Source organism: Acipenser ruthenus, chromosome 23 (genome assembly GCF_902713425.1).
Source record: "Acipenser ruthenus chromosome 23, fAciRut3.2 maternal haplotype, whole genome shotgun sequence".
Classification (NCBI taxonomy): Eukaryota; Metazoa; Chordata; class Actinopteri; order Acipenseriformes; family Acipenseridae; genus Acipenser; species Acipenser ruthenus.
The window spans coordinates 8,806,322-8,828,381 of NC_081211.1; the positions used below are offsets into that span (position 1 = coordinate 8,806,322).

General features: G+C 46.3%; 3 protein-coding genes across 3 annotated transcripts; 1 reads left to right on the forward strand and 2 right to left on the reverse strand.

Moving 5' to 3' along the window:
* Positions 1–1,263: 1,263 nt before the first annotated feature.
* LOC117412821 (uncharacterized) lies at positions 1,264–10,838 on the forward strand. The gene is made up of 18 exons (XM_058996678.1): positions 1,264–1,550; positions 1,730–1,888; positions 2,578–2,696; positions 3,136–3,313; positions 3,844–3,992; positions 4,694–4,898; positions 5,403–5,521; positions 5,881–6,085; positions 6,494–6,615; positions 6,844–6,949; positions 8,246–8,313; positions 8,474–8,713; positions 8,862–8,959; positions 9,089–9,216; positions 9,404–9,584; positions 9,686–9,821; positions 10,207–10,282; positions 10,676–10,838. Exons 1-18 carry the CDS (start codon positions 1,295–1,297, stop codon positions 10,759–10,761), a joined length of 2,631 nt encoding a protein of 876 aa, XP_058852661.1. The 5' UTR covers positions 1,264–1,294; the 3' UTR covers positions 10,762–10,838.
* Positions 10,839–13,879: 3,041 nt separating this feature from the next.
* Positions 13,880–19,359, reverse strand: LOC117413051 (uncharacterized). Its single transcript, XM_058996679.1, has 11 exons — positions 19,339–19,359; positions 18,844–19,021; positions 18,186–18,319; positions 17,294–17,453; positions 16,655–16,773; positions 16,075–16,294; positions 15,507–15,662; positions 15,133–15,313; positions 14,898–15,034; positions 14,437–14,512; positions 13,880–14,042 (listed from the first exon to the last, which is right to left on the reverse strand). Exons 1-10 carry the CDS (start codon positions 19,357–19,359, stop codon positions 14,490–14,492), a joined length of 1,329 nt encoding a protein of 442 aa, XP_058852662.1. The 3' UTR covers positions 13,880–14,042; positions 14,437–14,489.
* Positions 19,360–19,391: 32 nt separating this feature from the next.
* Positions 19,392–20,416, reverse strand: LOC131699688 (uncharacterized). Its single transcript, XM_058997276.1, has 3 exons — positions 20,146–20,416; positions 19,807–19,965; positions 19,392–19,618 (listed from the first exon to the last, which is right to left on the reverse strand). The coding sequence occupies exons 1-3, from the start codon at positions 20,399–20,401 to the stop codon at positions 19,407–19,409; spliced, it is 627 nt and encodes a 208-aa protein (XP_058853259.1). The 5' UTR covers positions 20,402–20,416; the 3' UTR covers positions 19,392–19,406.
* Positions 20,417–22,060: the final 1,644 nt, after the last annotated feature.

The following is a 22,060-nucleotide window of genomic DNA, read 5'->3' on the forward strand; positions in this document are numbered from 1 at the left end:
AAGAATTGAAATTCTTAAGAACCAAATTATTTTCCAAATAATGCTACAGCAAGTGTCACTGGATTCCTCTTATCACAATAAGCCAAATTGACATAATTGCTTGCTATACCCACAAACTATATTTAAATTACTGTACCCCGCCTTCTGATTGGTCCTGTCCTTTTGACCGTAAATGAGGTCACAGTTCTGTCACATAAAACATCTATTTTGCTGTGCACTTGAAAGGGAAGGTCCATTAATAGAAATGTCAGTTTGTACTTTTTGACATTCTGAAAGGCTGTTACTGCATTAGTGAGGTAACTGCTTACAGTGGGGGAAAACACACACAGTACATTGCGTCTCGTCTTACCATAGCAACAACCAGCAACGTCATTTTTTTTTTTGAGCTAAGACTTCCTGCCCTGTCTTCTAGTATGCGTGACAATTAAAGTTTCGCATTTTCCCTTCAAATATGTCATCTCAAATGTAATGCTTTACTGCCAAATGAAATGACCTGTTCTTATTAGCAATTTCAATTTCCCTTCAGATCTTGAGTTTTTCAGTATAATCTAGCGAGGCAAATGGAGTCTTAATCAGCCCATCAGCTGCGTTATCCTGCATTTCAAAACGAAGCCATTTCAATCCTCACTCATACAACTGCAATACAGCCGCGCGTTAGAAGGGGTGGGTCGCTCCTCCAATTAAAACCCGTGCTCAGATCACCCGATCACAGACAGACAGGAGTTAAGGGCTGATTACACTGGCAGCGGAAAGCGGTAAACCGTGCGGGTTTTCACGTTACACTGGCGGCGGGAAACCACGCGGTGTATGTACATTTATTATCACGTGTTAATGTTGTTTTTAACTCACGTCTGAACCAAACAATGTTATTCAGCACCATATAAAGATAGTGTGCATTGCATGACTGAATTGTTTACCTGGCTTGGCTAAAATCGCCACTTAAATAAAATAAAACAAAACTGCGTTGAGTCAATCTCGCTGAGAGACGCGGTAAAGTTTCCTCCGCGTTGAGTCAATCTCGCTGAGAGACGCGGTAAAGTTTCCTCCGCGTTGAGTCAATCTCGCTGAGAGACGCGGTAAAGTTTCCTCCGCGTTGAGTCAATCTCGCTGAGAGACGCGGTAAAGTTTCCTCCGCGTTGAGTCAATCTCGCTGAGAGACGCGGTAAAGTTTCCTCCGCGTTGAGTCAATCTCGCTGAGAGACGCGGTAAAGTTTCCTCCGTGGTTTAAAGTGGTTTAAAAAAAAAAAAAAACCTGCGTGAGAATGATGGCGCGTGGAACCCGATTGGAGCGTCAATGAAGCCCTCGCGCGGTCTCGACACCTCTTATAAACCCCCAGAGCGCAGTAAGCGAGGATACAGCCTGACTGCAGGGACTGGAGCGACAAGTGGCTGCGGGAAAACAACACCAATGTGTCGGAGCGGGCAGAGGATGATGATGCTGCCGCCTTGCTTACTTGTGGCGTGCTTGCTGCTTGGATTCGGCCGGGCCGCCTTGTCTTGGACCGGGGAGACCCCGCTGCTGCAGCCTGGGAATGCGACTCCCAACCTCGGTGAGGCGTCAGAAAGGAGGCTTACTTTTTTGTTTGTTTTTCTCTGTCAGTTTGTTTTTAAATGTGCTCAGTTCCACCTGCACTGCACAGTGCCTTCGTTACAAACAGATAGACACGGGGCGTCCTTCTGCAGTGATTCTCTACCGGTTAACTTTGCTTCCTCTCGTTCCTCCCGCTAGACTCCTTCCACACTAACGTCCCAAGCGAGGATGATGACGGCGGCGAGACAGCCTCCACCGGCCCGGCTCTTAAACCGGAGGATCCCGGATTAATCTGCTACGAGGATAGAATGACACTCAAGCTACCCGGCACTGGCGTGAAGGCGCTCCGTGTGCGAGGTGAGGGCGAGGAGGGGCCTCGGCGACTCCATACAACACACATACATATAAATATATTACTGGTTTATGTATGACTGGAATACAGAACTAAATGGTGCGTGTGGGTCTTACAATTAAAATGCAGTGTAGTTAGTTGACCAAGAAAGTAATTTTATTCTAAATAACAGCAAAATATTAGCTGGATATTTGACGTCTGTTTTAATGTTTGTTGTACTTCCTTGAATCGAGCAAACATTGAAACCTGGCAAATCCTGGAACATACATTTCAGATGACAGCATTCCCTCTTGTCTTGTTTGAATCTGGTCTGTGTTTAATAGACCCGCCTCCGTCCTGCTACTAGATGGAAATAAATCGCATGTTTACTTTAAACTTCGGGCACGTGGTCCCGGTGTAGCGACAAAGTGTTTCATCGTCAGAATGTGGTGCGCGTACCCGTCTAACGCCAGAAAATGATACGCTGTGATCGACTACTGCACACATCACTACAAACAAGGCACTATCATACAGGTTTACAGTGTTAGATAACCCAGTTTGTTCATCACCAGTTACAACATGGCCCTTTTCAGATGGTCGTAATTGAGCTAAAATCATTTGTGCATGGCAAGCGCAGCACACAGTGTACCACGTTTTAATGTGTACCACACCCCGTGATGGATGACCTCGCACGATGTTACTATATTTCTTTTAGTGAAGAATCGCCTCCTTCCAGTGGCGAGCCTGGCCGGGTTTTGCAAGTACAGCGTGACGTTTAGTGGGGGCTACAGCTTGTTCACGACGTCATTCAAGGGCTGCAACGTGAAGATACAGGCAAGTTGCTTTAACTCCTTTTTACTGTGGGTTTGGAGAATTCAGAGACTCTGGATCCGACAGGATGCTCCTCAATCACTAGAAATAATTTAAGGAAGAAATGGATAAATGCTCTTTTAATAATTGGCTACAGTGTTGGACAGCATGGTAGAAATAGCAGGTAGACTATAATTGAGTTGGACTGGTTCTGTATTGGTGAGATTGATTCTATTGTTGAGGGACCACTCTGTTTTAACCCATGAAGTGTCTTGTGGATTTAATTGGCTTCTACCTCTTAACTAACTGCAAAAGTGAAGTCAGTGTAGTGTATCAGATTGCATAAATACAGCTTGTGTTTGTTCTCAGAAATGTTGTACTCGCTGGGTTAATACCTCACCATTCCAGACTTCTTTGATAGCAGTATTGGCCACCCCTGGTGTTACTGTCTTGTTCCTTTTAGGAAATCAACGGGATCTCCTCCTTTGTGCTCACCGTGTTCTTCGCAAGGACAGGGGGTGCAGGGCTGGTGATGAGGTGTCCACAGAGCACCCCCAAATCTCTCCCCAGCGCAGCCTGTGGGGTCACCACTGTGACCTTTGAACTGCCAGAGGGACCCCTAGAGGAGGTCACAATCATAGGTGAGACCCTGATTGTCAAATGCTGTTCTGCATGTCTAGTGTTCTTCCTGAATCTGAACACAAGGGCTGCAACAAGACACTAATGTCACGACCGTATCGATATGAAGGTGTGGTACGATCTGCATCAGCATGTGATGGGCTACTTGTAGATGCCTAATGTGCTCAAACGATCATTTAGTGGCTATTGTTACATTGAGACTGGGGTAGTGGTGTGATCCTAGCAGCTATAACACACCCTTCATAGCTTGTGTCCAACCATCCAGACCTCTCTTTACATTGCGTAGACACCATGATTGTCTGGCTCTGGCTAGAACTACAGCTCCCATCATGCCTATGCACCTGCAGCAATGGTGAGTGATGCTGGGAGCTGTAGATTGAGTAGTGAGCTATGCTGTGGTCTTGTATCGCGATACAAACTATATACACCTATTGCAATATCATATCTTGACTCCTTTTAATACACAGTGACTTCTAGTATTTCACATTTGCATGAAGCTTGATATTTCTTCTCATGTTGTGTGTTTTCTCAGACCGGTCTGGTTTGGAGATGCTGATCAAAGACGCCCCAGATGAATGTGCTTTCTACCTGATGAAGGGAGACGGGATGAATGTGCTCACAATCTCTTACTATGCCAAGGATGAAGGCTGTCCTCTTCAAACACAGGTACAAGGTCAAAGCGTGCGCTGACTGTCCTTCAATAATCTCAACCGAGGACCAGCGGCTATTGGCATAAAACCCCTTGCTGAAGCGTAACAAGGATACATTTTTCCCTTGACTGGGATATTGACTCCAATGTTTCAAGCTGTTTTCTGCAACACCCTTGAACTCCAAGGGAGGGAATTCACTTCAGGTGTTTTATAGGAGCAGCCACTGAACAGCACTCAGCCCTGCAGCCCTTATAGCTGGGGCCATTCAGGAAGGCAATTGCACAAGATTTGAGGTAGAAAGATGCTTCACTAATTCACAGAATTGCCCTTAATCCATTAAGTATCAACATGTAGTTGAAGTATCTGAACACAAGAAGTTGTATTTGTAATTTGGTACCTTTCGGTGTTTCTGGCTAACAATTACAGTATCAATGTTAAAGTAAAACAGGTAGATGAGTTAAATACTCGATGACAAAGTGAAGCCTGTCCTCCAAATAAGGACTGACAATTAAATGTTACAATTTACTACAGCAATTGTAGAAACTAACCGTTAAACTAACCTCTGTGCTTTCGCAGTGGTAAAGTCTGCAATTGTAGCTTAATCTAGTCTTTGGCAAATCTGGTGCATGATTGATGTCTGTCCTAGTCCAGTCCAATGTTCCTGCAACAATGTATATTTATTGTTTTAATATTTGGGCAAGAGAAGCTTCTCCCCTGATGCTACTGTAACAGTCTAAAGCCGGCTCAAGGCGCTATTCTAACCAGTCTTCCTCCCAGAAAAATACCCTGGTCTTCCATGTGACGTACAAGGACGCGGAGGGACGGCCAGGCTCCATAGAGCAGGAGTGTCTCCCATTAGAACCCCCTGCTGTCTGTGGCCCCTCCAGCATGAGTACAGATCTTCCAGAGGGGCCACTAGACCAGGTCTTCATCCTGGGTGAGTCTGCAGTGGGAGGGGCTGGTTTGTAAAGCCGCTTGCTCTTAATCATGAATGCAATAGTAGTGTACCCATTCCAGGCTTTACCAAGAGCTTGATTAGCCACTGTGTATAGGGAACAAGTTCACTTGTCTTAAACTCCTAGTGACACCAGGAATAGCTGAAACTGCTATGCGATGGGAGTGTTGTTTCCATCCCTGGTGTCAAAGCTTATAAGAGTTGGAATGGATTTTAGAGATGGTCAGCACTCCTCCTAAAGGGGGTGGATGGGGGTCAGTGATCATGTTGCAGGGAGTGCAGCAAGACTCCTATTGCATAGTAGTTACTATGAGCTTCATTAGCCACAGTGTAGGTATCCAGCTCAGGGGTGTCTTCTTCAACTCCTAGTGAGACTAGTATTGGATCCTTAATTGTACTTGCATAAATCACAGTAGATCCATTGGCAAGTTACCCTCCCAATGGCATGAGTGCTGTAGCTATACCCACCTCCTCCTGTCCTTGTAGATGGGAAGAACAACCTGGTTGCTGTGAAGGCCAATGGCAGTTGTGGCTATGGGCTGGTCCAGGGGATTGGGAAGAACTACTTTATGGCTCCTTACGATGCTTGTGATGTGCTGAAACAGGTGAGGCTGTCTGTGTGAGCAAGCAGGGACCCCTTCAGACCTAGTCAATTACTATTGGACCTGTCATTTACAATGTAGTTGAACTTGGCACACCTGTGCAATTCCTGCATATTTGTCTTGCCCACAGTAACAGCACAGCAGTGTGACAGTACAGTGAAAGCATGTGTGAAGCATTAGAAACGGTACACAAAAAAACCAAAGCAGGGTAAAACTAACCCTTCAGTTTCCCAGTGAAAGCATGCTAACGTGTGGTAATGGATGATCATGCCATGCTTTCACTGAGCCTAGTTCTTGGCAATGGTAAACCATGCATTTTTGTGGGGACTTATTGTGTGTGTAACCCTTATTTCTCTTTGTAGAACATTGACGGCCATGTCCATTACTCGCTGTCCGTTTCGTTCTCTGATGTAAACGAGGTGACTCGCTTGAGGCATATGAAGTGCCGTGTCTTGGCTAAGCGTGAGATCCTCCCTCCCCACCCTGCTGGTGTCTCTGTCTCCTGCAGTGAGGGGTGCATGACGGTGCTGCTGCCTGCCGGTCCCCTCGACCTGGTCAAAGTCAAGGGTGAGTCTGGGACTGGCTTTTGACTGTCAAAGCCATGATTGTCATTTGAGCACTTTCAAATTGAGACTCTTTCTATCTTCAGCTGCTGAGAGTCTTCATGCTTTTGTCTTGGTTTATTGTAATGCTGATTTTATAAACCTATTGACTGTATCTGGGGGGTGTATGGAAGCTTGCTGTGTTTCACATTAACATTTTTACACATGTAGAGAACAGCTGGTCCAATCAACTTGTTCAGGAACTTTGGCACAAGCTATTGAGTGTCTGTATCTGGGGCTGCATGGAGGCAGTCTGTGCTGCATGCAGTGGCTGTAGATAATGGCTTTGTTACTGATGCTATGATTACATTCAGAACTGTGGCAATGGGTGATGGATGGCCCTAACCCAGGCTTTGTTTTGATCTTTTTGTAGATGACTCCAATAATCTGGTTGGGGTGCAGTCTGCACCAAGTGCTTGTGGCTACACTCTAGAGGAGAAGGATGGAAAGACCGTCTTCACAGTGTCTTACACGGCCTGCCATGTCAAGACCTTGGTAAGAGCCTGCCCAACTCGTGAATGGCTGGACTCTGCATCCAGTCCTTGGGTTCAGAGCAGGTTTACCAGGGGTCTGCTTGACCTTTTCAATAAAATACCTGAACAAGGTGGAGTTCTGAAAGCCAGGACTGGGTGCAGCAGGGCTAGTGTGTGTCAATCCATTTGTGTTGCTGGATGTGTGTTTTCTATTGTGCCAATGTCTCCACTCTCCCTCCTTGTGTTCTAGAATAACTTGTATGTCCTGACGGTGCTCTTCACCCCCTACTCCTCTCGCCAGAGGGAGGTGACGGTATCTTCCTGCCCTATACCCCCAAATCCCATCCCCCAAGAAGGTGGGTCTAATGAACTCCCTCCTCCCATTGCACAGGATTTTCACCTATTCCAGCTTTTGATCAGAGCTTGATTATCCCCAGGATCTAGTTAACAAGCTTGGGTGTGTTATTAAACTCGTAGCAAAACCCAGTGGTGTGCAGTGACAATCCACTGGGGTAGCAGAGTCAACACCTGCCCCCACCACACAATAACCGTTTTATATGGTCATGGAGGGGGGAAGAGAGAACAGCAAGCGTGTTTTTAATGTAATTGTTTGGTAACCTTGTAATTCGTGTAGTGCGGTTGATACAAAAACTGCAACCTATAAACATTCTGAATACAGAAAAGAAACCAAGCTTTGAGTAGATGGATGCATTGGGTAGCTTTCTTTTGCGGCTGGAGCTTTACGAATAGCTAATGTCAAGTGACTCTCCACACTACTTGTACACAGTCCATTCTGTATTCCTCCTTCAGTGGCTGAGCACATCTCTGGTTGATATTTTAACGTTATCAATGTAATGAACTGCCTCTAATCTCTTGCACAAAATTCAGCTTTTCTTGCACTGCTTAGCCTTGCATATGTCCTGCCTCAATGATTAGCCACCTGCGTAACAAGGGGCACATCTGACACTCCCATTGGTTAAAATTACTCCAGACTTTCAGACCAGGCAGAATGCCTTCAACTGTTTGTCCCGCCTCTGCTCACTTGTGCTTGGACTACCACAGCATGCAGGTCTTTTATTGGTTGATCATGTTGCAGGACCTTCAGCACAACCTAAGAGTATCAGATTCTGGGGGTGTGGAGGGAGTGACACACTTGAGGCTGCCCCACACCAGATTGGCAGTGGTATCACCAGAAGTGATGTGACAAGTTGGAGAACTGGCTGATCTGTCCAGCTAATTGCTATTGACAAAACAATGATCAAGACTGGTACATAATCATGATGTTGAAATTGAGTCTTCTCTGACACTATTTCAGCATGGGTGACAATAAGTCGCACATACCAGGCTTATCCAGTGCCTTTTGAAATGGACTCCCATAGTCTTAATCTTATTGTGGTCCTTGTCACAAAGCTCTGGGTGTTTCCTCTGTCATTCTGGGGATCAGCTTCACCCTGCTGGACCGCATGCATGGCAGCTGTTCTATTTTGTGTTGCCTGTGGTGTGATGCATCTCAAGTATAGGTTTTATTAATCCCTGCAGTTGCGCCTGGTGTGTAGCAGCCTTTACTCTTCCAAGCAGCAATCCATACAAACCCAAGCCGCTGTCTCTTCACTCTGAATGGTAAATCTGTTTCCCTGTCTCATTTCCTGCAGGCTGTCTGATCCCAGCTGAGCAGCAGCTTCCCTGTGGCCCCTCTAAGCTCTCTCCAGCGCTGTGCCGGGCTAGAGGCTGCTGCATGAACCCCAAAACCCGCCGCTGCTTCTACCCTCTAGAGAGTAAGCACCCCATTCCTCTCCTCCAATAGACTGATTTCCTCTTGCATCCATTGGTGTCGTGCACCTCTGTCCTTTCCAATGAATGCAGTAAGCCTGGGCTGCTAGTGGGTTCATGGTCATTCTTGGCTGTTTAAAAGCCTGTATTGGATTCAATCTCTCTCTCTCTCCTCAGTGTGCACGGCAGACGAGCAGTTTGTGTTTGCTGTTTACCGCAAGTCTTTCAATCCTGAGGTCAACCCTGCCAGTCTGGCGCTCGCTGGGGACCAGTCCTGCCTCCCAGTTCTCTGCACTCCAGACTATGCCATCTTCAAATTCCCAGTCACTGGCTGTGGGACCTGCACCTTTGTGAGTTCCTGTTCAGAAGTTTGAATGGAGCATTTCAGAATTGACCCTTTTGATGCATGACATATCAAATGGCTGTAATTAGTTTTGGCCACGTACATTTAATTGGACCAGTGACGTGATGCACTGGATTGTAACCCTCTGTGTGCAGGTTGTGGGGGAGACTAGAGTCTACCTGGCTGAGGTGCAGAGCTTGATCCAACGCAGACAGTGGACCTACGGGCTCGTAACCAGCGACCGTCCCTTTAGGCAAGTATATAGCCAGAGCTCTGCCCTTATCGCAGGTATACATTGCTTTTAGATGGAGCCTCTAGTAATGGTGTGGATCACAGTCTTTCTCCTATGCTGTATTCAGTGCTCCACTCTTTCTACCCCTAGTCTCCTTGTGGAATGTCGTTATTCTAAAGGGAACGTGGCCAGCACTGGGTTCCTGGTGAAGACCCCCACAGACCTCCGCCCTGCCCCTCACCTGGGGGTGTTTCAGGTGCAGTTACAGATTGCTAAAGGTGAGACATGCCACCTGGAGGTGTATCTATCCATCTCTTCAGTTATTATAAACCAAATACAAAGTTATCAAACGCTCCATTTCAATGCATGTTATAAATCTGTCCTCCAGAACTGAGATCCAGCCGCTTCTACCCCCATGTCTCACTTGATAGGATGCTGAAAGTCTCTCTCTCTCTCTCTCCTCAGATGGGACCTTCTCCCAGTTCTACCCCTCCTCCAGCCTGCCCGTGAGTCTCCTCCTGGGGAGCAGAGTTTACCTCGAGCTGCGTCTGATCAACCCCACTGACCCCAGCCTGGTTCTGCTGGTGCACTACTGCATTGCTTACCCACGCTCCTCCAGTGCTGTGTGGGTGCTGCTGTACCAGGGGTGAGTCTGACCATCACACACATGTTCTGAGGTCCTGTCAGTCTGCCATGAGCTTTTTTTTAACCCTATACCGCTTCTGATTGGATGCCTCTGTCCCTCAGTTGTCCAAATGTCCTGGATTACGGCAGCTCTGCGTCTCTGCACGTGGACGGCCAGCCCCCCCACTCCAAATTCAGACGACGCTTCAGTCTCCGAACATTCCAGTTCCTGAGCAGTGGGCTAGCCCTGGACGAGGAGGTGGGTGGGGTATTAATGGGGTGCTGCAGACTGACCTGGCTCTGCACGGGTCTGTATTGCATCAGTAACAACGCTCAACTGCCAGTGTCTTCAGTGGAAATTCCATGACAAGCATTTGGACTCTCAGTCTTTCTGTCTTCTGCATTTTCGATCTCTGTTGTAGTTGAAGACACGGATGGAAATCCTCCAGAGCAGTTGGGTCCATTCCTGGTTTTGCTATTGGTTTAATCGTACACCTGAGCTTGTTGCCTCTACACTCTGGCTGATCAAGCTTGTAGTAAAACCTGGAATGGGTGATGCTGCTGGCAATGGGAGGTCTTTCCATCCCTGTGAAATTCAGTGCCATATGCTTTGACCAAGTCTCTCCTCCTCCCGTGTATCTCAGATCTCCTTCATGTGCTCCACTGAAGTCTGTTCTCCAGACCAGCGCCGCTGCAATGAGGGTTGCTTTGATGGGAGAGGTGAGTTGCACAATGGATCAAATCCTTCTAGAAAAGGACCAGCGTTGACTCTGGATTCTGTTGATTGGGTTCACATGTGTGTGAGAATTAAGGGGAACACTGTCTTGTGTGTTTTGCATCATAGCTGGTAATTGTGCAAGTACACATGCATTAACTTTATCCATAGTTCTAATATTTCAGATACATGTGTTGTATTTGAGCTGCGCTGCTGATGCATTTTTGAACTGCATGGGTTTTATTGTAGTGATTTTGTACTTGCTATCTAGTGCGTCACACTATTGAACAGCAGTTCTATTGGCTTGTACTTCACTCTGGTACATTGTGTTGCTTCTGATTGTCCCAGCATGCTGTATTCTGACCCCAGCACTGTGCCTCTTGTAACTCTTCCTTCAGACACTCCCATCTCAGTCGACCCCAGTATGAGACTGCGCTGTGCTGGTAATCCCTGCCCAGGGAGGGTGATGCTGGAGGGAGCCTAGTGAAGGAGCTCAGAGCCCAGGCAGGAAACTCAGCCCTAAGACTACAGTAACCATTTCAAATAAAAAGAACCAACCCATCTCTTCTGTGCTGTGTCTTCATTGTAACACTCTCTCCACCTCAACACCTGCAAAACAGTCTGGATCTGCCAAACTGGGGGCAAATAGAATTAAGTCAATAATTTATAGGGGTTCACAAAGTATGACAAATGCATGTGAACAAATGTAACCTTTTGAATGCATGGCACCCTTGTATGGGGCTGCTATCTCAACTTTAACTCGGTCTCACCACTTCAAACTCGGCCTCTCTAAATCTGACCTTTGCTTCCTCTCCCTCTGTCTCAGTCTCTCGACTGTCACTCTACCTGAAAATGTAGGTGTTACTCTTGACCCTTCTCTCAACATATGTTTCCTGACACAATTGCTTTCTTTGTATGTAGCATCTACCATATCTGTCCTTTTGTTACTGTTGTATTCCACCCAATTCCTGGTCCAAGCTCTTGTACTCTCCAGATTGGACTTCTCTCTCTCCTCCCCCTCTTCAGCTCATTCAAAACTCTGCTGCTTGTCTTCTGTCCTCTCATGCTTCACTCTGTCTCTGCTGGGATTCAATTTAAAATGCTTGTTCTTGCTTGCTGCCTCTCAGACCCACCTGTTCAGACTGCCCTTGTTGATCTACCCCTCTTATTATGCACTGGACTTACCTGACCTGAGCACCATGTTACTGGATCCTCTGCTAATGCGCTATTCCACTACTAATGTCATTGTAGATATAACTGCATCCTAGTTCACACTGTAGTCTAGTAGTATTATTGCACTAACTGTAAACTACACTATTTAAATATGAAGCTTGCATTGTAACACCTGCAAGTCTCCTTGGATAAAGGTGTCTACAAAATAAACTGCAGAACAAAAATATTTTGATTTGCGCATTTGAAGACCGACAGCAGGCAGTAAAGCGAGAGAGGCAGAGAGTGAGTAAGTGTGTGAACCTCCAGGGTTTGATGATGTAATATTTAACTGGATGGTGTGTCTGTGAAATGGCCAGGACTTGCTTTTAAAGGTATAAACAGCAGTGTAAAGGTGACCTGGTCATGCATGGAGATTACAATACTCCTGGACACTGTGCTGGGCTCTGGTCGTGCTTGTAGATTACAGTACTGCTGGACACTGTGCTGGGCTCTGGTCGTGCTTTTAGATTACAGTACTCCTGGACACTGTGCTGGGCTCTGGTAGTCCCAGAAGGACATCTGTAAACAGAGTAGTTAAATGCTGGTAATGTATAGTGAGTGCCCCCTGCTGGTGGACAGAGGAGCAGTCCAGTTCATCAGGTTATCTATAAAAAGCAACGTCACACCACTACACACTCACACACACACACACTCCAGGGATGAAAATACAATGCAATATAACGCGCCATCCCTTCACGCCGTGGCATCCCACAGCGCTGTCCAAAGTTAAACACAAAACAAAATAGCTCTCATATATATCTGTATATATATATATATATATATATATATATATATAATGATTTCCATTACACGAGAGTAGATGTTAAAACTTCATGCTGATTTGAACTCGGCTCTCGCCAAGATAAGCACTAACTAAGACGTAGTTTTACAGTAAACTAATGTGATCCATATGTGTCTCCATCCATTTACGTTTCCTTCCATATGATGATGTAGATATCCTTCTGTCTGGTGTTAACTTTGGACAGCGGTGTGGGATGCCATGGCGTGAAGGGAGGGCGCTTTATATTGCATTATATTTTCATCCCTGGAGTGTGTGTGTGTGTGTGTGTGTGTGAGTGTGTAGTGGTGGGACGTTGCTTTTTATAGATAATCTGATGAAGTGGACTGCTCCTCTGTTCACCAGCAGGAGGCACTCACTATACATTACCAGCATTTAACTACTCTTGGTTTACAGATGCCCTTGTGGGACTACCAGAGCCCCATCATAGTAGCTAGTACTGTAATCTACAAGCACAACCAGAGCCCAGCACAGTGTCCAGTACTGTAATCTACAAGTACTACCAGATCCCAGCAGTGTCCAGTACTGTAATTTACAAGCACAACCAGGTCACCCTGCACTGTTGTTTATACCCTACCTTACTACCTGCACTGCTGTTTATACCCTATCTTACTTTTACAAGCAGGTCCTGGCCATTTCACAGACACACCATCCATTTAAATATTACATCAAACCCTGGAGGTTCACACACTTACTCACTCTCTGCCTCTCACTTTACTGCCTGCTGTCGGTCTTCAAATGCACAAATCAAAATATTTTTGTTCTGCAGTTTATTTTGTAGACACCTTTATCCAAGGAGACTTGCAGGTGTTACAATGCAAGCTTCATATTTAAATAGTGTAGTTTACAGTTAGTGCAATAATACTACTAGACTACAGTGTGAACTAGGATGCAGTTATATCTACAATGACATTAGTAGTGGAATAGCGCATTAGCAGAGGATCCAGTAACATGGTGCTCAGGTCAGGTAAGTCCAGTGCATAATAAGAGGGGTAGATCAACAAGGGCAGTCTGAACAGGTGGGTCTGAGAGGCAGCAAGCAAGAACAAGCATTTTAAATTGAATCCCAGCAGAGACAGAGTGAAGCATGAGAGGACAGAAGACAAGCAGCAGAGTTTTGAATGAGCTGAAGAGGGGGAGGAGAGAGAGAAGTCCAATCTGGAGAGTACAAGAGCTTGGACCAGGAATTGGGTGGAATACAACAGTAACAAAAGGACAGATATGGTAGATGCTACATACAAAGAAAGCAATTGTGTCAGGAAACATATGTTGAGAGAAGGGTCAAGAGTAACACCTACATTTTCAGGTAGAGTGACAGTCGAGAGACTGAGACAGAGGGAGAGGAAGCAAAGGTCAGATTTAGAGAGGCCGAGTTTGAAGTGGTGAGACAGAGTTAAAGTTGAGATAGCAGCCCCATACAAGGGTGCCATGCATTCAAAAGGATACATTTGTTCACATGCATTTGTCATACTTTGTGAACCCCTATAAATTGTAGACTTAATTCTATTTGCCCCCAGTTTGGCAGATCCAGACTGTTTTGCAGGTGTTGAGGTGGAGAGAGTGTTACAATGAAGACACGGCACAGAAGAGATGGGATGGTTCTTTTTATTTGAAATGGTTACTGTAGTCTTAGGGCTGAGTTACCTGCCTGGGCTCTGAGCTCCTTCACTAGGCTCCCTCCAGCATCACCCTCCCTGGGCAGGGATTACCAGCACAGCGCAGTCTCATATTGGGGTCGACTGAGATGGGAGTGTCTGAAGGAGGAGTTACAAGAGGCACAGTGCTGGGGTCAGAATACAGCATGCTGGGACAATCAGAAGCAACACAATGTACCAGAGTGAAGTACAAGCCAATAGAACTGCTGTTCAATAGTGTGACGCACTAGATAGCAAGTACAAAATCACTACAGTAAAACCCATGCAGTTCAAAAATGCATCAGCAGAGCAGCTCAAATACAACACATGTATCTGAAATATTAGAACTATGGATAAAATTAATGCATGTGTACTTGCACAATTACCAGCTATGATGCAACACACACAAGACAGTGTTCCCCCTTAATTCTCACACACGTGTGAACCCAATCAACAGAATCCCGAGTCAACGCTGGTCCTTTCCTAGAAGGATTTGATCCATTGTGCAACTCACCTCTCCCATCAAAGCAACCCTCATTGCAGCGGCGCTGGTCTGGAGAACAGACTTCAGTGGAGCACATGAAGGAGATCTGAGATACACGGGAGGAGGAGAGACTTGGTCAAAGCATATGGCACTGAATTTCACAGGGATGGAAAGACCTCCCATTGCCAGCAGCATCACCCATTCCAGGTTTTACTACAAGCTTGATCAGCCAGAGTGTAGAGGAAACAAGCTCAGGTGTACGATTAAACCAATAGCAAAACCAGGAATGGACCCAACTGCTCTGGAGGATTTCCATCCGTGTCTTCAACTACAACAGAGATCGAAAATGCAGAAGACAGAAAGACCGAGAGTCTAAATGCTGGTCATGGAATTTCCACTGAAGACACTGGCAGTTGAGCGTTGTTACTGATGCAATACAGACCCGTGCAGAGCCAGGTCAGTCTGCAGCACCCCATTAATACCCCACCCACCTCCTCGTCCAGGGCTAGCCCACTGCTCAGGAACTGGAATGTTCGGAGACTGAAGCGTCGTCTGAATTTGGAGTGGGGGGGGCTGGCCGTCCACGTGCAGAGACGCAGAGCTGCCGTAATCCAGGACATTTGGACAACTGAGGGACAGACATCCAATCAGAAGCGGTATTGGGTTAAAAAAGGCTTATGGCAGTCTGACAGGACCTCAGAACATGTGTGTGATGGTCAGACTCACCCCTGGTACAGCAGCACCCACACAGCACTGGAGGAGCGTGGGTAAGCAATGCAGTAGTGCACCAGCAGAACCAGGCTGGGGTCAGTGGGGTTGATCAGACGCAGCTCAAGGTAAACTCTGCTTCCCAGGAGGAGACTCACGGGCAGGCTGGAGGAGGGGTAGAACTGGGAGAAGGTCCCATCTGAGGAGAGAGAGAGAGAGAGAGAGAGACTTTCAGCATCCTATCAAGTGAGACATGGGGGTAGAAGCGGCTGGATCTCTGTTCTGGAGGACAGATTTATTACATGCATTGAAATTGAGCGTTTGATAACTTTGTATTTGGTTTATAATAACTGAAGAGATGGATAGATACACCTCCAGGTGGCATGTCTCACCTTTAGCAATCTGTAACTGCACCTGAAACACCCCCAGGTGAGGGGCAGGGCGGGCCGTGTAAGACACTGTGAAGACGGTCTTTCCATCCTTCTCCTCTAGAGTGTAGCCACAAGCACTTGGTGCAGACTGCACCCCAACCAGATTATTGGAGTCATCTACAAAAAGATCAAAACAAAGCCTGGGTTAGGGCCATCCATCACCCATTGCCACGGTTCTGAATATAATCATAGCATCAGTAACAAAGCCTCGATCTACAGCCACTGCATGCAGCACAGACTGCCTCCATGCAGCCCCAGATACAGACACTCAATAGCTTGTGCCAAAGTTCCTGAACAAGTTGATTGGACCAGCTGTTCTCTACATGTGTAGAAATGTTAGTGTGAAACACAGCAAGCTTCCATACACCCCCCAGATACAGATAGTCAATAGGTTTATAAAATCAGCATTACAATAAACCAAGACAAAAGCATGATGACTCTCAGCAGCTGAAGATAGAACGAGTCTCAATTTGCAAGTGCTCAAATGACAATCATGGCTTTGACAGTCAAAAGCCAGCCCCAGACTCACCCTTGACTTTGACCAGATCGAGGGGACCGGCAGGCAGCAGCACCGTCATGCACCCCTCACTGCAGGAGACCGAGACACCAGCAGGGTGGGGAGGGAGAGAGGGAGGAGGGAGGATCTCACGCTTAGCCAAGACACGGCACTTCATATGCCTCAAGCGAGTCACCTCGTTTACATCAGAGAACGAAACGGACAGCGAGTAATGGACATGGCCGTCAATGTTCTACAAAGAGAAATAAGGGTTACACACACAATGAGAAGTCCCCACAAAAATGCATGATTTACCATTGCCAAGAACTAGGCTCAGTGAAAGCATGGCATGATCAGCCATTACCACACTTTAGCATGCTTTCACTGGGAAACTGAAGGGTTAGTTGTACCCTGCTCTGGTTTTTGTATACCGTTTCTAATGCTTCACACATGATTTCACTGTACTGTCACACTGCTGTGCTGTTACTGTGGGCAAGACAAATATGCAGGAAATGCACAGGTGTGCCAAGTTCAACTACATTGTAAATGACAGCTCCAATAGTAATTGACTAGGTCTGAAGGGGTCCCTGCTTGCTCACACAGACAGCCTCACCTGTTTCAGCACATCACAAGCATCGTAAGGAGCCATAAAGTAGTTCTTCCCAATCCCCTGGACCAGCCCATAGCCACAGCTGCCATTGACCTTCACAGCAACCAGGCTGTTCTTCCCATCTACAAGGACAGGAGGAGGTGGGTATAGCTACAGCACTCATGCCATTGGGAGGGTAACTTGCCAATGGATCTACTGTGATTTATGCAAGTACAATTAAGGATCCAATACTAGTCTCACGAGGAGTTGAAGAAGACACCCCTGAGCTGGATACCTACACTGTGGCGAATGAAGCTCATAGTAACTACTATGCAATAGGAGTCTTGCTGCACTCCCTGCAACACGATCACTGACCCCCATCCACCCCCTTAGAAGGAGTGCTGACCATCTCTAAAATCCATTCCAACTCTTATAAGCTTTGACACCAGGGATGGAAATAACACTCCCATCACATAGCAGTTCCATCTATTCCTGGGTTCACTAGGAGTTTAAGACACCTGAGCTTGTTCCCTATGCACAGTGCCTAATCAAGCTCTTGGTAAAAACTGGAATGGGTACACTGCTATGCAGTAGCAGTGTTACTGCCATTCATGATTAAGAGCAAGAGGCTTTACAAACCAGCCCCTCCCACTGCAGACTCACCCAGGATGAAGACCTGGTCTAGTGGCCCCTCTGGAAGATCTGTACTCATGCTGGTGGGGCCACAGACAGCAGGGGGTTCGAATGGGAGACACCCCTGCTCTATGGAGCCTGGCCGTCCCTCCGCGTCCTTGTACGTCACATGGAAGACCAGGGTATTGTTCTGGGAGGAAGACAGGTTAGAATAGCGCCTTGAGCCGGCTTTAGACTGTTACAGTAGCATCAGGGGAGAAGCTTTTCTTGCCCAAATAGTAAATCAATAAATTCACATGGTTGCAGGAACATTGGACTGGACTAGGACAGACATCAATCATGCACCAGATTTGCCAAAGACTAGATTAAGCTACAATTGCAGACTTTACCACTGCGAAAGCACAAAAAGGTTAGTTTAACTGTCAGAGTTCACAATTGCTGTAGTAAATTAACATTTCATTGTCCTTCTTTGGAGGACATGCTTCACTTGAGTATTTAACTCATCTACCCGTTTTAATTTTACATTGATACTGTAACCGTTAGCCATAACCACCTAAAAGTACCAAATACAGCTTGTGTTCAAATACATGTTGGTACTTAATGGGTTAAGGGCAATTCTGTGAATTAGTGAAGCATCTTTCATCAAATCCTGTGCAATTGCCTTCTTTTATGAATGGCCCCAGCTATAGGGGCTGCAGGGCTGAGTGCTGTTCAGTGGCTGCTCCTATAAAACACCTGAAGTGAATTCCCTCCCTTGGAGTTCAAGGGTGTTGCAGAAAACAGCTTGAAACATTGGAGTCAATATCCCAGTCAAGGGAAAAATGTATCCTTGTTACGCTTCACCAAGGGGTTTTATGCCAACGGCCGCTGGTCCTCGGTTGAGATTATTGAAGGACAGTCAGTGCACGCTTTGACCTTGTACCTGTGTTTGAAGAGGACAGCCTTCATCCTTGGCATAGTAAGAGATTGTGAGCACATTCATCCCGTCTCCCTTCATCAGGTAGAAAGCACATTCATCTGGGGCGTCTTTGATCAGCATCTCCAAACCAGACCGGTCTGAGAACACACACAATATGAGAAGCAATATCAAGCTTCATGCAAATGTGAAATACTAGAAGTCACTGTGTATTAAAAGGAGTCAAGATATGATATTGCAATAGGTGGATATAGTTTGTATCGAGATACAAGACCACAGCATAGCTCACTAGTCTAAACTACAGCTCCCAGCATCACTCACCATTGCTGCAGGTGCATAGGCATGATGGGAGCTGTAGTTCTAGCCAGGGCCAGACAATCATGGTGTCTACGCAATGTAAAGAGAGAGGTCTGAATAGTTGGACACAAGCTATGAGGGGTGTCATAGCTGCTTGGGATAGTGGTATGATCCAGTCTCAATGTAACAATAGCCATCAAATGAACATTTGATTAGGCATCTACAAGTAGCCCATCCCATTGATACAGATCGTACCACACCTTCATATCGATACGGTCGTGACATTAGTGTCTTGTTGCAGCCCTTGTGTTCAGATTCAGGAAGAACACTAAACATGCAGAACAGCATTTGACAATCAGGGTCTCACCTGTGATTGTGACCTCCCCTAGGGGTCCCTCTGGCAGTTCAAAGGTCACAGTGGTGACCCCACAGGCTGAGCTGGGGAGAGATTTGGGGGTGCTCTGTGGACACCTCATCACCAGCCCTGCACCCCCTGTCCTTGCGAAGAACACAGTGAGCACGAAGGAGGAGATCCCGTTGATTTCCTAAAAGGAACAAGACAGTAACACCAGGGGTGGCCAATACTGCTATCAAAGCAACTCCCTTTAAGAAGTCTGGAATGGTGAGGTATTAACCCAGCGAGTACAACATTTCTGAGAACAAACACAAGCTGTATTTATGCAATCTGATACACTAAAGACAGACTACTTTTGCAGCTAGTTAGAATTAGAGGTATTACCAAGTTAAATCCACAAGACACTTCATGGGTTAACCAGAAAGCATTCATTGCTCAATGCGGTCCCTCCGTTCCCACAATTGAGAAATCGGTCTGACCAATACAGAACCAGTCCATTTGATGTACTCTACCTGCTATTTCTACCATGCTACCCAACACTGTAGCCAATTATTAAAAGAGCATTTATTTATTCATTAAATTATTTCTAGTGATTGAGGAGCATCCTGTTGGATCCAGAGTCTCTGAATTCTCCAAACCCACAGTAAAAAGGAGTTGAAGCAACTTGCCTGTATCTTCACGTTGCAGCCCTTGAATGACGTCGTGAACAAGCTGTAGCCCCCACTAAACGTCACGCTGTACTTGCAAAACCCGGCCAGGCTCGCCACTGGAAGGAGGCGATTCTTCACTAAAATAAGTATAGAAACATCGTGCGAGGTCATCCATCACGGGGTGTGGTACACATTAAAACGTGGTACACTGATTTTAGCTCAATTACGACCATCTGAAAGGGCCATGTTGTAACTGGTGATGAACAAACCAGTACATATGAATAAAGTGTTGTATGGAGTCGCCGAGGACCCTCCTCGCCCTCACCTCGCACACGGAGCGCCTTCACGCCAGTGCCGGGTAGCTTGAGTGTCATTCTATCCTCGTAGCAGATTAATCCGGGATCCTCCGGTTTAAGAGCCGGGCCGGTGGAGGCTGTCTCGCCGCCGTCATCATCCTCGCTTGGGACGTTAGTGTGGAAGGAGTCTAGCGGGAGGAACGAGAGGAAGCAAAGTTAACCGGTAGAGAATCACTGCAGAAGGACGCCCCGTGTCTATCTGTTTGTAACGAAGGAACTGTGCAGTGCAGGTGGAACTGAGCACATTTAAAAACAAACTCACAGAGAAAAACAAACAAAAAAAGTAAGCCTCCTTTCTGACGGCTCACCGAGGTTGGGAGTCGCATTCCCAGGCTGCAGCAGCGGGGTCTCCCCGGTCCAAGACAAGGCGGCCCGGCCGAATCCAAGCAGCAAGCACGCCACAAGTAAGCAAGGCGGCAGCATCATCATCCTCTGCCCGCTCCGACACATTGGTGTTGTTTTCCCGCAGCCACTTGTCGCTCCAGTCCCTGCAGTCAGGCTGTATCCTCGCTTACTGCGCTCTGGGGGTTTATAAGAGGTGTCGAGACCGCGCGAGGGCTTCATTGACGGTCCAATCGGGTTCCATCATTCTCACGCGGGTTTTTATTTTGGAAAGGTAAACTCGCACACCGAGACTTTTTAAAACCCAACTTTAACGTGAAGCTGCCCAGTTGTTAATATTTTCACAGCCTTTGCTTTAACTGTGACGCCTACATCCTTTGTGGTAATCGATGCAATATCCCATATGCGCGTGTAGTAAACGAGGCTGAGAGGGCAAGCGTGCTTCATCCACCCTTCAAACCAGCTGTGAAGCGCACACATTATTTAGAGGATTTAGAACCGGGTTGGAACAAAGACCAGGAGTGGAATCGCCCTCCGGGGCCATGATTGGACACACCTGTGTTATGCCACTGCCATAACTTGTGTAATAAATTAAGAGTCCCTTTCCCTTTGAAATGAATGTTTTGCTATTCTTCCCCATTGTTTTAACAGTTAGAAGAATGAAAAGAAAATGATGAACACAGTTGATGAAGTTTAATTTGCAACATGTTCTATGCAATTAAAATAGTCCCTTTGTCTGTGTTACGTTTATAGACGATGCCAGTTGTAGAGCAACTTGCAGAACAGAAATACAGGTGGAGTCGCCCGGCCGACAAATCAAACCACACACACACGTGATGCTAACAGTGCCGCTGGGGATGCTTATCATATGATATGTATCATTTCAAATGGCATTTTACATAGTGCGCGCGCACTATGTGCTTAATTAAACATCTGAGCTAGTCGTCTGTATCAAACTGCCAAGAAATGGGAGGCTTGTTTCCTCCCTTATCGTTCACAAACGCAATTAAAAACGTGTGGACTGCTAGTGTTTCACTGAGATCCCATCCTGGGTGGCTACAAACTAGGTTTAGCAAAGTGTAATCCAGTCCATATCATTTTTGGAGGCAATTCCATTTTAGCTTCCACTAGCGAAGACCCCGGATGTTATCTTGGACCTCACGCTTTCTTATGATTTCTGTATCAGAACAGCGTCTTATCATTTGAGAAATGTTTCCAGATGAAAGCGTGTTCTGGGTATGAGGGATGCAGAGACGGTGACACAGGCATTAATAACCTCTCGTCTTGAATATTGCGATTCTTTGCTTGTTGGTAAACCTGTCACTAAACCTAGAAGGATTCAGCTTGTCCAGAATTTCCGCTCCAGTTACCATTATGCAGGTTGAAACATTGGATTCTTAAATCGAATATGAAAACACTTTTGTGAATGTGCTTTTATGTAATTGGTTGTAACTGGAATGTATTATAAGAACATAAGAAAGTGTACAAACGAGAGGAGGCCATTCAGCCCATCTTGCTCCTTTGGTTGTTAGTAGCTTATTGATCCCAGAATCTCATCAAGCAGCTTCTTGAAGGATCTCAGGGTGTCAGCTTCAACAACATTACTGGGGAGTTGGTTCCAAATCCTCACAATTGTCTGTGTAAAAAAAGTGCCTCCTGTTTTCTGTTCTGAATGCCCCTTTATCTAATCTCTATTTGTGACCCCTGGTCCTTGTTTCTTTTTTCATGTCAAAAAAGTCCCCTGGGTCGACATTGTCTGACTCTATACCTTTTAGGATTTTGAATGTTTGAATCAGATCGCCGCGTGGTCTTCTTTGTTCAAGACTGAATAGATTCAATTCTTTGAGCCTGTCTGCATACGACATGCCTTTTAAACCCGGG